Genomic DNA, 13557 nt, shown 5'->3' on the forward strand with positions numbered 1-13557 from the left:
AAAATTAGCTGGGCATGGTGGCGTGTGCCTGTAGTCCCAGCTACTCGGGAGGCTGAGGCAGGAGAATTGCTTGAACCCGGGAGGCGGAGGTTGCAGTGAGCTGAGATCGAGCCACTGTACTCCAGCCTGTTCCTGGTGACAGAGCAAGACTGTCTCAAACAAAAAAAAAAAAAGGAAGATGTACAGTATTTGATGTACACAGAACTTGCTAGTGGCAGCAGACAATGCGGAGTTTGTTTCTCTGATAATACTTCTCATCAACCACACATATCCAGTCAGATTTCACTCCTGTCAGCTCATGCTGTTGCATTTTTATTTTATTTTCCATATTTTTTGCTATATATGGTTCACAGTATTTTTTCCAAAGGAAAGTTGTAGATATCGAAAAAAGACTGAGAAAGTGAAGATAAGTTGTATTTGGGCAGCAATGATAATTAACTTTATGGTCTACATTTTTTTCAGATCTTTTAATTTATATCCCAGCCTTTTGAACATTTTCTGCCTATTTTGAGCCTTTGTAAACATTTTGAGAACACTTTTCATTTGCAATTTATCCACTTCATTCTTTTTTTAAAATTGTACTTTAAGTTCTGGGGTACATGTGCAGAATGTGCAGGTTTGTTACATAGTTACACACGTGCCATGGTGGTTTGCTGCATCTATCCCCCTGTCATCTACCTTCGGTATTTCTCCCAATGTTAGCCCTCCCCAATCCCCCATCCCCTGCTATTCCTCCCCTAGTCCCCTACCACCCAGCCCCCTGACAGGCCCTGGTGTGTGATGTTCCCCTCCCTGTGTCCATGTGTTCTCATTGTTCAGTACCCACTTAGGAGTGAGAATATGTGGTATTTGGTTTTCTGTTCTTGTGTGAGTTTACTGAGAATGATGGTTTCCAGCTTTATCCATGTCCCTGCAAAGGACATCCACTTTGCAGGGACATTCTTATTGGCAAAGTAAGAGATAATTTTGAATAAAAAGAGCATTTTCATGAGAATGTCAGCTTGGACAGAGTAAGTTGTATGTTGGTTTGTAATTAGACAAGACTATTTAGAATGCCAGTCTCAGTTTAGACAATCACAGGCCCATTAAGGAAAACAGTTTATGTAACTCTGTGAAGTATGTGTGCTAGAAGTGTTAGAATAAAAAATACTGTAAGCTTCTTGAGGGTTTTTGTTTGAAACAGGTAGGTGTTTAAATTTTCAAGTTATAAAAGATTGTCTACTTATCAATATTTGGCAGGTCGTATAATATCAGTTTAGTGAAGGATATAGTACTGAAGCTGAGGATATTTGTCCCATATAAAAGATAACATTCAGGCCATTTCTGTAATAATCATTCTTACTCTCTATTGGAAAAAAATCTAGGAGTTTAATCCCTGTAAAATATCTCTTATGCCATGTCTTGTATAGCAAGACATATACTACATAATTGATAGAAAAAAAAGAGCAGATTTGTATGTCACATTTTTAATAGCAAAAATGCTAAAAATAGAAAATGTAATTGCATTCATTTTATTTTTGAATTTATTTTCTTTTTGAATTCTTTTTCTTCTTTTTTCTCCCACAAAATAGGATCATTTTGGAATTCAGCTTCCTTTGATACTGAGGCTTCATATCTTCATTTTCCTACTTTTCACGGAGAACTTAGCGCTGATGTGTCTTTCTTTTTTAAGACAACAGCTTCATCTGGGGTATTTTTAGAGAACTTGGGGATTACCGATTTTATACGAATAGAGCTTCGCTGTAAGTCTCCTTTTCCAGAGAAGTGTATGAGATTGTATCATTTAGTAGTAAATCTTTTAACTGATTTTTAAACTACTCATATGTCTACTTTATCATCTGACTCTTTTCATTGTGCCCCTTTGAAAAAAGTCAATGATATTAACTTACCCTTTTTGTAAGAATATATTATGATACTTAACATGTGATAATTTGGGAAAGTAATTGGTAGTTTCTTATAACAATTTAAAAGCAGTTTTAATTTCAGTTAATTAAAACTAAAAAGCAATTTTTTAGTCAATTACAAATTACTTAATCACTCATTTTGATATACTCCTAAGCTGCTGTTATCTGCATATCTAATGTGTATAGCATGCCTTTGGAATTATATAAACTTTGAATTACTGTAACAATTATTTTTACATACAATGCCAGTTGCTATTATCTTCCTTGCTTTGGATAAATAGCTTTACTTCTTATCAATAGCAAAACTTAACTCTGAGGAGAAATATCTTAGAATATCATTGATTTTTTTCAAAAATATGAATGTATTTAATTGTCTCATGTCACATCAGAAGACCTAGTTCTGTGCCAGTGTCATGAGTTTCAAACAATGGCATTCAAACCATGTTGCGTTTGTTATCTTTCTATTTAGTGATTGTTATACTCTGGTGCTATTCCTAAGTATATTGGAGACTCAACACTCTACCACATGAACTCACTAGAACAATCTTTATGTGTCATATTTCCAGCTCCGACAGTAGTGACTTTTTCATTTGATGTGGGGAATGGGCCTTTTGAAATCTCAGTGCAATCACCCACCCACTTCAACGACAACCAGTGGCACCATGTGAGAGTTGAAAGGAACATGAAGGAGGCATCCATTCAAGTGGATCAGCTCACACCAGAGACACAGCCCGCCCCCGCCGATGGCCATGTCCTCTTACAGCTCAACAGTCAACTCTTCGTGGGTAAGTTCTCTTTTTAAGCAATCATTCAGTTGTATGATATATGCTCAGAAATGGGCCAAGATATAACAATACCAACTATAGAAATAAGAATAATAACAAACAGCAATAACAAATCACCACTGATTAAGAAACTGTATTCCAGACGTAGCCAAATGCTTCATTTTTTTCTCATAACCAACCTGTGGAATGGGTGTTACCCATATTTTACAGATGAGATAGCTGAGCTTCCAGGGTTGACTTGCCTACAGAAAGATTCAGGTTTGTGCTTAACTAATTCCTATTTGCATATCTGTATTCTTCTTCTTCTTCTTCTTTTTTTTTTTTTGAAACAGAGTTTTGCTCTGTTGCCCAGACTGAAGTAGAATGGTGCTATCTTGGCTCACTGCAATCTCCTCCCCCAGGGTTCTAGCAATTTTTTTTCCTCAGCCTCCCAAGTAGCTGGAATTACAGGTGCCCACCACCATGCACAGCTAATTTTTAAAATATTTTTAGTAGAGATAGGGTTTTGCCATGTTGACCAGGCTGGTCTTGAACTCCTGACCTCAGGTAGTCTACCTGCCTCGGCCTCCCAGAGTGCTAGGATTACAGGTTTGAGCCGCCGTTCCCTGCCTTACCTGCATTCTTAATATTTCAGGTTATGTGATTGGTTTCAGCTTGTTTATTTATTACATTCGTGTTTTACTATGATATCAGGAATGTTTATCTCTGTTCTCAGAATTGCTGAGGAAACCTCCTTGTAATTCCAGTTGATGCCAAACAATGGACACTCCCCCACCCCACAAACACCGCATGGAAAACAGGCCAGTAGAAAACAAAACAAAACAAACAAACAAACAAACAAAAAACAAAAACCACATACACACAAAACCCAGACACACAGTGTGTATGTAATTCCCGGTTTGATAGTTTCACCATTTCCTCTGCTATTTTCCCTCATTTTGTCCATTTTTCTTTATTTCCTATATCCATTCATGTGGCATTTATAGATTTGATAGTGGAATCCTCCTGGATGTGTTTGTTTTACTTCGCATCTTTGCTAATTTGTTTGTAGAAATTATAGACCATGAATTATCTCTTACTCGATCACTTCTCATATATTTTAATATAAACAAGAACATAAAAGTACTGTAAAGCAGAATAAATGATAAAGTGTTAGAAATTGTACTTCAAGGTTAGTTATGGTATAATCCTACCACTTTTGGAGACCAAGATAGGAAGATTGCTTGGGGCCAGGAGTTTGAGATCAGCCTGGGAAACACAGCAATTCCCCATCTCTGCAAAAAGTAAAAAGTTAAAAAATTTAGTCAAGCATGGTGGCATACCCTGTAATCCCAGGATTTGAGAAGCTGAGGTGGGAGGATGGTTGAGCCCAGTAATTGGAGGCTGTAGTGAGTTATGATCACGCCACTGAACTCCATCCTGGGTGACAGAGGGAGCCCCTGTCTCAGCAACAACAACAACAAATAAATTATTTTTCAAGCATTCTCAAGACTTATAGCTTTCAAGAAAATTGATCAGATCCCCATTATACCTTTTATTTCTTAACAGTCTGATTTTATTAACCTTCTCTCACTGAAAAGGATGAAGCTTATTTGCAACATATTTGAGGAAGACGTATTTGGGATTACTAATATATTTGTATACTTAATGTTTTGATCATTTATTACTTCCTTTACTCAAATATTTAATGCATAGCTTCTGTAAGTAAGGCACTGTAGCAATCTAATCATGATCTTGTGACCACTTGACTCACTGATTTAAGGGTATGAAGATAATAATATATTAGCAGAAATATATAACTTTTAATAACATACTAGAGACTCAGGAAATTGACAAAGCTATTTCTTGAATTACAAAAAAATGAGAGATGGCCACAACAAAAGGTATGGCAATTTAAAATCTGTCAGTAGCTTGGAAATAGCCTTACTATTCTTGGAAATTGCGAGGCTGAAATAGTCCTCGAATTTTTCGGTGAAATATGCTGCAGTTTGCCTGTGGATGACCTTTCACTCTTGGTATGAATTTCAGCTTTATGAGATGGAGTCACTATATGTTATGTCGTATAGAAATCCTCGCCTAAACTTGACTTCAGAAAGTTATAATGAAGCACTAGTATGACATCAGAAAACTGCTTGAAAACAGACTTTAGTCTTTTAGCATTAATCATGTGATATAATTTTAATAAGGACACAGAAAGGGGAACATCACACACCAAGGCCTGCGGGGTGGGAGGCCAGGGGAGGAATAACAGGGGGTGAGGGGACTGGGGAGGGATAGCATTAGAAGAAATACCAAATGTAGATGACGGGCGATGGATGCAGCAAACCACCACTATGGCACGTATATACCGATGTAACAAACCTGCACTGTCTGTACATGTACCCCAGAACTTAAAGTATAATAATAATAAAAAAAAAAATAAGGATCTAAAAGATTTCGTCTTCATGGAGGCAGTTGGTTAGGCCTTTGACCTCACTATATGTGTTGAAATGTAAGGATGGGTGTTAGTCCAAAGTTTTACAAAAAAGAACTCTTGATTATATTTAAGTCAAAGTCATTGAAAATTAAAAAGGTGAGGCAAAACTAAGATTTTGGAAAAAAGATTACATATATTATTAATAAAAATCTGTTTATACAATTTCATCCTTCCTGTTCACAGACAACTGTGAGTAAGTTGACATGATTTAGTGTGGAGATACTAAAGGAAGGGCTCATAAAAAAGAAAAAAAACCTTTTGGGTAGAGAAAATCATTGGCTGTTAAAATACCACGTGAGAGCCTTGGTTTTATCTTCACCTCCACTAGAGTGAACTAGTCTGTTAGGAAAGGGCTTAGACTGCAGGCTATATATATATAACTATGTATATTTGTGAGTGTGTGTGTGTGTGTGTGTGTGTGTATACATAAATATATGTATACACACACACACAAAATATATTATAAAATATAATTACATATAAACTATATAACTATACTTTATATAGTTTATACATATATAAATATATAACTTGTATATTTAGATATAGTTTATATATAGTTATAAATATATCACCATATGTGTGTATCCACACATGTATACATGTGTGTGCAGACCCATATACATATATAAATTTTCAGACAGTGATAAATGCCATAAAGTAAAAAGCACAGCATGAAATCAGACAGTGATTTGTGTTGGGGACTTCTGTTTCAAGTAGTGTGGTCAGTGCAGTCCTCTCGGGAGTCCTCTCTGGAGACCTTTAGCAGAGTCCTAATTTGAGTAGAGGCCAGATTAAGCAGAAGAGAGAATGATGTGAACACCTGAAGGAATAGAATTGCAGGCCATGGGATCATGCTCAAAGTGGTAGGAATAAGCTTTAAGGATTCAAGGAACAAGGGAAAAACAACGTGGCTGGAGAGAATCAGTGTTAGGGAAATTACGATGGGAAATAAGATCGAGGTATACATTGGACCTTGTAGGGCCATGGTGAGGACTGTGGATTTTACTCTGAGGGATCAGAGGAGTGACATAATTTAATTTACATTTTCTAAGCTGTCTCTTACTACTCGGAGGGCTATGGATGGAGGAAATGAAGGGCAGGCAGGCTTTCCTAGGTGTCCCTCTGAGAGATAATGGTGCTGCAGGCTAACGTAGAGATGTTGAAATTTAGATGCATGCAACTTGCTAATAAATTGGTCACTGATGTCAGTGTTTTACTATTTGTGATAATATGCTTGGGGATGAAATGCTTCTTTGTAGGTCGTTTCTCACATCATTTCCAAGTTTTTATTTTTATTTATTTATGAATGAAATAGCATCTCACTATGTCATTCAAGTTGGAGTGTGGAGGTGTCCTCGCTACTCCCTGCATCCTTGATCTCCTGGGCTCAAGGAATTCTTACACTTTAGCCTCCCATGTAGCGTTCACCACACGTACATGCCACCATGCTCAGCTAATTTTTGCATTTTTTTAGAAACAGGGTTTTGCTGTGTTACCTAGGCTGGTCTGAAACTCTTGGGCTCAAGTGCTCTACTCTCCTCAGCCTCCTAAAGTGCTAGGATTACAGGTGTGAGGCACCAGTAAGTTTTAAACACCAGCCTAGTTTTAAATTTCACCAGAAATTAGCTTTTCTTATTTGCTTCCTTCATCTTAATTCATAGTAGTGATTAAAGCTATTTCCTGGCTACACAATCTAGATTATATACCACAAGCCATAGCTTTCCAGGCTGCAGAGAGTCTCAGGCCACAGAAAATATTTCACCTACATGCTCTCTTTAAATGAGATGTACCTGCTCCATAATCACACTCTCACCAGTAAATTGGGCTTCTTTATTTATAGATTTTGTTCCAGCACATGTCATATGTAGAAGAACCCTTCTCCCATTGCCTCACATATTAATACCTTGAAATATGTTAGGGTTAAGTCTTGTTCTATTTTCCGAGCTTGTGACTCCATGGGTGACTGGTAATCTCTACTTCAATCCAATATAATTGATTTTCTGGTTACAGTTTTAAAGGGTAATTTAATTCCCCTTACTTGCAAGTTAAATAATTTAATTTGTGGTTCATCCGTCCATCTTAAAGATAATTATAGCTAATCAGCATTTTCAGTGTGCATAACAACTATCCTTTCTATTTGGGTATGGAGCAAATGAATGAGGTAAATGTGATTCCAAAAAGTAAGTACAGTTCTCAGCATGATTTTATTCTTCTAATAAAAATGTTTTAAATACAGAGATGGATGGTAATAGTAATAATGTTTAAACAAGTTTAGAGGTTAAATGTACAACATGAGGACTATAGTTAATAAAATTGTATGGTATTTGAGATTTTTGTTAAATATAGTAGATTTGTCACAAAAAAGTAACTGTGTCAGATTATAGCTATGTTCATTTGCTTTACTGCTGTAACCATTTTACTACCTCTATGTTTCCCATAACATCATGTTGTAAACTTCAAATATACACAATAAAATTTGTTTTTAAAAAATGAATAAATTACATGGAAACACAATTTTTATAAACAGGACAAGACCAAAAGACTGTTAGTGTTACACAGTCTAAGATAGGTGATGTTGCTATTCCAACATTAAGTAGCTTTTATTAAAAATGCACCTCCTTATTGGTAAACAAATTTAGTAGAATCCTACTGTGGTACATTTCAAATAACGAAGTTATTTTAAAATATAAATATGAAATGTAAGAAATTTCAATAACATGTAAATATATTAATTTGAGATACTATGTTTAACACTTTACCTGCAGATAAAATGTGTAGATATTTGGATATATGATAATTTTGATTTAAATTATATTCTCCATCTTACTAACTGGGTTTATGTTGATAATATTTATTAGTATTAAATTTTTTGAGATTAACTTTTTTTAAAATTTGAGATGAGTCTATCTGTCTGTCACCCACCCTGGAGTACAGTGGCACGATCATGGCTTGCTGCAACTTCTCCTTCCCAGGCTCAGGTGATCCTCCTGCCTCAGCCTCCAGAACAGCTGGGACCACAGGCATATACCACCACACCAGGCTATTTTTTGTATTTTTTTTGTAGAGACACAGTCTCCCTATGTTGCTCAGGCTGGTCTTGAACTCCTGGGTTCAAGAGATCCTCCCACCTTGGTCTCCCAAAATGCTGGGATTACAGGTCTGAGCCACCACGCCTTACCTGGAGATTAGCATTGTCAGTAGTCTCTCAGAAGTGGCTGTTGCAATAAGATCATGTGAAGGAATCCAATGTATTTACTCCATTGCTTCTTCACCCCCTCTACTAAAGACTAATCGTAAAGTATGTTCACATCTGAGAGTGAAACTCTGAGGAAAGATTAATGCTTTAATTTCTGAGAAAAATCAGTAGAAATAAATAGAAAGCATTTTTAAAAAATGTGATCCAGTTGGGCAGCAGTTATATATGACAATTGAAATAGGAGTAAGGAAATGATAAATGGATCTTCAGAGATCTAGCTAGCATTAGCCTACACTTGAGCAATACAAAACAGAAGGCTTTTGAACAATCCCTGACATTTCAAATATTAGAACAATTAGCTTCAACTAATCTAAACTGTAAGATGTCATGCAAAGTAAAGGAAGAATAAAATAATGCACAAAATCCTTGTATGAATAAGTGATAAGAATTAACATCAGCCTAATGTAATACATTAGACACGATGAGGACCAACACAATGAACATCTCCTTCCTTCCTCCAAATAATTCCAGCCACCACATCTCATTGCTTTTTATAATAAAAAAATAGATTCACCTGTTTGTAGCCCATTTTTCTCCATTCTTAGTTGTGACATTAGGTCTTTACTATCCGTGTGTGTGTGTGTGTGTGTGTCTGTGTGTGTGTCTATGATTTATGACTATCTTAAATAATTCTATTCAGAACTACCTCTTGTTGTCCTTAAAAAAATGTTTCAGGACCTAATACTAATCAGTGTATTGAACACTTGCCCTTGACTTGCTAACACTGAGGACTTAGCATCCAGTCACTGCTGTTATCGTAGACTCACAAACATTCTCCAGCCACAGAAATGATGGAGAGAAAAGAATCAATCATATTTTAAGCTGAAATGTGACAGTGGTCATTTTCTATTTTGGCTTGTAAACTCAGCATTTTCGTAGAAGCTTCTTAAATTAGGCTTGAATTGATTTTCATTTAACTGGCTCTGCAATTTTTGTTTCCAGTCTCAATTATTTTACTGACAGGTTTTTAAATGGGTCTAACTTTATTTCAGTGCTTTGTGACTCGAACCTAGAGGAGAAGTTAGGACCCCTGACATAGTCAGCAGTCTTTGCTTTGCATATGAATTGCATTGGATATATAAATATTTATCAACTGTTTAGAGTGAACAGTTTCTAAAAGCCACATGCAAAGGTTAATATTGAACTCTAAACATATTGAAGCTCTGAAACCGTAGTGATCAATCTTAGCTCTCTCTCTCTCTCTCTCTGTGTGTGTGTGTGTGTGTGTGTGTGTGTGTTTGTGTCTGTGTATTTTTGTGATTTCACCTAGGAGTGAAATTTTAGGTCATAGCATAAGCATAGGCTAAGCACAGGAAATACTGCCATATCTCTATTCACCATTAGATAGCTTCCTTTATAAAGTGGCTATTCAGATCTTTGCCCGTTTTCTACAAGGTTGTCTTCTTTTTTAAAAAAATTCTTATATATTTCGGTTGAATCCTTTTCATATAAATTTATTGCAAGATCTTTGATCTCTCTGTGAGTTGATTATGCTTTCATATTGTTAATAGTTTCCTTGGATGAACATAAGTTCTTAATTATAATGTGTTCCAGATTTTTTAAATTTTGTTTTTTAATTTGCTAAAATATAGTTAGCATGTAAGAATATCAAGCAGACTTATGTTTGAATTCAGTACAATAAAGGTCACATTTCTCTTAAATGTAATAAAATAATTTATCTTAATTATGACTTTTCCCCTTCTTAAGGTATCTTTTTCATAATGAGCCTAAGAAGCCCCCACTCTTTCTTTTTTTCTTCTTTTTGGTTTTTTTTTTTTTTTTGAGATGGAGTCTCACTGTGTCGCCCAGGCTGGAGTGCAATGGCATGATCTCAGCTTACTGCGGTTTCAAACTCCTGGACTAAAGAAATCTTCGGCCTCCAGAGTAGCTGGGATTACAGGCACCTGCCACCCACGCCTGGCTAATATTTGTAGTTTTTAGTAGAGACGGGGTTTCACCATGTTGGCCAGGCTGTTCTTGAACTCCTGACCTCAGATGGTCAGGCCACCCTGGCCTCCCAAAGTGCTGGGATTACAGGTGTGAGTCACTGGGACCAGCCCAGTGTACTTTTCTGTGTCCAGTAGGTAAATCCTAGTGATAATTGACTGAAGTCGGAATTCAGATGTGATGTTTGGAGACAAGAGAATGTGATTATTCATCAGTGAAAAGCAGTTTATTTCTTTGAAACAGGCTTTAGCCTGCTCAAACTAGAGAGCTGCTCTGGCTTCAACATGTGAGAAGTCTAAATAGATTCATTCTTTCCACTGCTACTGCTACTGGGGCACATTTTCACTACTGACTTTGGTTCAGGGAAAAGTGACTGAATTTTTTGCCCATGACACTGTTACTTATAAGAGCTGGCTCTTTGAACCATAATAGTTATTTGAACAAGAGGAAGAATACTCCTCTTCCTCCCCTCCTTTCCAGGACTTTGCTTAATGAAGAACAGTGCATGACAAACTTACAGCTGGACTTCCAGATTCCCTGCCTTCTTTGTTAACCAACACCACTATTTCTGCAAGGAGAGGTCTTCCTCCAGTATGTGGACAGTGCTTAAAGCCCAGTGCTTGAGATATAGAAGACAGCTTTTCCCCTTCAATCCCCTGACTTGGTCCTGGGCCCAGCCTGCATGCCCTATCACTTTCCTGCCCCAAATTAATTGGTGATTGGGGCTTTGCCTTTTTTCCTTTGACATAGTGCCAAGGTCAGGGAGTGTCCTTGGACTCTGCCAGGCAAATTTCTATAGCTTTGAATTTTGAAGGGAAGCTTGAGGATCTTGATGTCTTGATTTCTGTAAGGCCCCTGGGTGAGTTATGCAGTTGTTCCCGATTAATTCTCAATAATATTCAAGCACAGCATATGAATAATTTGCCATTAAAAATGTAAAGTGTAATCTCAAAGGTCTTCCTGCCACAAAAGTAGTGGAAAATTGGCATAAGAAAGATCTAGCTCCTACTCCATGACAATAACATCTGTCACTTACAGTAATTTCCTGATAATAATGAACATGAGGAAAGGGTTGGTGCTGGGTCTCTGCTCAGCACCCGACAAATAATTTAGATGCAAGACCTCAGTAGCATTACATAAGTGGACAGGTTCAGTTATTCGCAATAAACATGGAAAGGTTAGGCATTTGTTTCACAAGATACTTAGTGTTTGTGAAGCCCTGAAATTCATTATATCTGATATAGCATGGCAGGTAAATTGATAGAAAATTAATTGGAAGACAGTTCCAAACGTAATAGCTCAGTGGAAACATCCAGAATCAATTAACCAAAGTGGAACTCATTTTCATTGGACACACTCTAACCCTGAAAAGGCACTGGAATGTTTAATTAAGCTTTCAAGCCCAATCCTATTTACATTAGGCATGTTTTTGAGAATAGTTACATCTGAAAATAAAGTTATTAACTTGAAACCTAATGGTAAAGGCAAAATTCTAAATACATGTGTGACACAGTGGTCTGCATCTAATTAGACATTATGTTTTCTGGTCACTTAAAATGTAGCTTAAAACTATTTGGTTAGGTAAATAACTCTCTGAAAGTACAGAATTAAGATGTCCTGTTTATAAAGTTGCATGCTGATTTTCTTCTCACTCTTACAAATATTATTTAAGTATGGATCTCTCACATATATACATATGTTTTCTTCTACTCATCCCATCCTCTGACTTTCTTCTTTACTGTGTATCTATTTTTGTTATCTTGTAGTAATCTTGTGTTTCCCCATCTAAACTTATTTCTAGAGCTTTTCGACAGCAAGATTGATTTCATATAGTTTCATACCTTCAATAAAGCTCGCTGAGCTGAAGTGCTATTCAATCCAAAGATGATCTGAGGCATACAGGAAAATGGAAAAGTCTTCTTCTTTTACCACATAGTGGTATGAAGTGAAAAGAAGCCCCCTTGGAATGAAAGGCTATTTGGAATGAAAGGGTCCAAATTCTACCCCTGCCTTTAACTAAATGTGTTTATTCTAATATATCCTTGGATGGACCCATGGACCAATCTTTGAAATTCTTTATTCCTCTAGTTTCCCATCATCCAATACAAACTAAACAAACACAAAAAATCCAGTTAGAACAGTTGGAAATAGACTTTAGTCAGACATTGGACCCCAAGTTATTCAGTTATGTTGTTACTGGCAGAATGAGATAAGCCCCTGAGTTAGGGAGACTGTGTATGTTTCAGAGCAGCAAATATATAACAATGTGATTAATGTTACTGTTTACTATGGACTGTATACCATGATTTAATGTGGGATAATACAAAGTAAATTAAATACACCAGGAATACACCTTTAATTCAGAGTTCACAGCATGTGGCCTCCCGCAAAAAGTTCCTGTGCCGAACTGAAAACCAAAATGTTAGCTGCCTTACCCAGGGAAGAAATATCCTAGAAGGATCCCAAAAGAATCTTGGCCAGAGAGTTTTGGCCCTGGGAGCTCACTGAGTTGAGTCAACAGAGTGGAAGAATAGGGAGATGTGAAGATAAAGGAGTAGCAGCTCTGGTGTGGAAGAAAAAGAAAAATCTTGGGCGTAAGAGCAGAAGAGAGACTTGAAGAATGGCAGGGTCCTCAAAAAACTACAAATAGAAGTACCATATGCTCCAACAATCTCTCTAATGGGCATTTATCCAAAGAAAAGAAAATCAGTTGAAAAGACGCTGTACCTTTAGGTTTATTGCAACATTGTTGACAATAGCCAAGATGTAGACTCAACCCAGGTGTCCAGTAACTAATGAATGGGTAAAAAGTGGTATGTGTAATAGAATACAATTCAGCCATAAAAAAAGAATGAAATCCTGTCACTTGCAGCAACATGGATAGAACTGAAGGACATATGTTAGGTGAAATAAACCAGGAACAGAAAGTTAAACATGCCGTTATGTCACTCATAAGGAAGCTTAGGAAAGGATGATCTCATAGAAGTAAAAAGTAGAACAGAGGCTAGTAGAAGATGGGGAGGGTAGAGGGAAGGGACACAGAGATATTTGTCAAAGGATACACAATTACAGCTATCTAGATAGAAGTAAAAAGTTATAATGTTCTGTGCCACTGTAGGGTGACTATAGTTTACAATAATATGTAGTTTCAAATAGCTAGGAAGACACTGAATATTCCCAACACGA

At 36.7% G+C, this 13557-nt stretch overlaps 1 protein-coding gene across 2 annotated transcripts in view; it reads left to right on the forward strand.

Annotated features, from left to right (window-relative positions):
- The window catches only part of CNTNAP4 (contactin associated protein family member 4), a 288841-nt gene that overhangs the window by 247515 nt on the left and 27769 nt on the right, over positions 1–13557 (forward strand). For both annotated transcript variants that reach the window (XM_017530599.2, XM_017530600.2), the window contains 2 exons: positions 1572–1742; positions 2471–2689. In XM_017530599.2, the coding sequence (XP_017386088.1) occupies positions 1572–1742; positions 2471–2689 (390 nt within the window). The remainder of the gene's footprint in view (positions 1–1571; positions 1743–2470; positions 2690–13557) is intronic.

Source organism: Cebus imitator, unplaced genomic scaffold (genome assembly GCF_001604975.1).
Source record: "Cebus imitator isolate Cc_AM_T3 unplaced genomic scaffold, Cebus_imitator-1.0 Scaffold66, whole genome shotgun sequence".
In the NCBI taxonomy this organism is placed as follows: Eukaryota; Metazoa; Chordata; class Mammalia; order Primates; family Cebidae; genus Cebus; species Cebus imitator.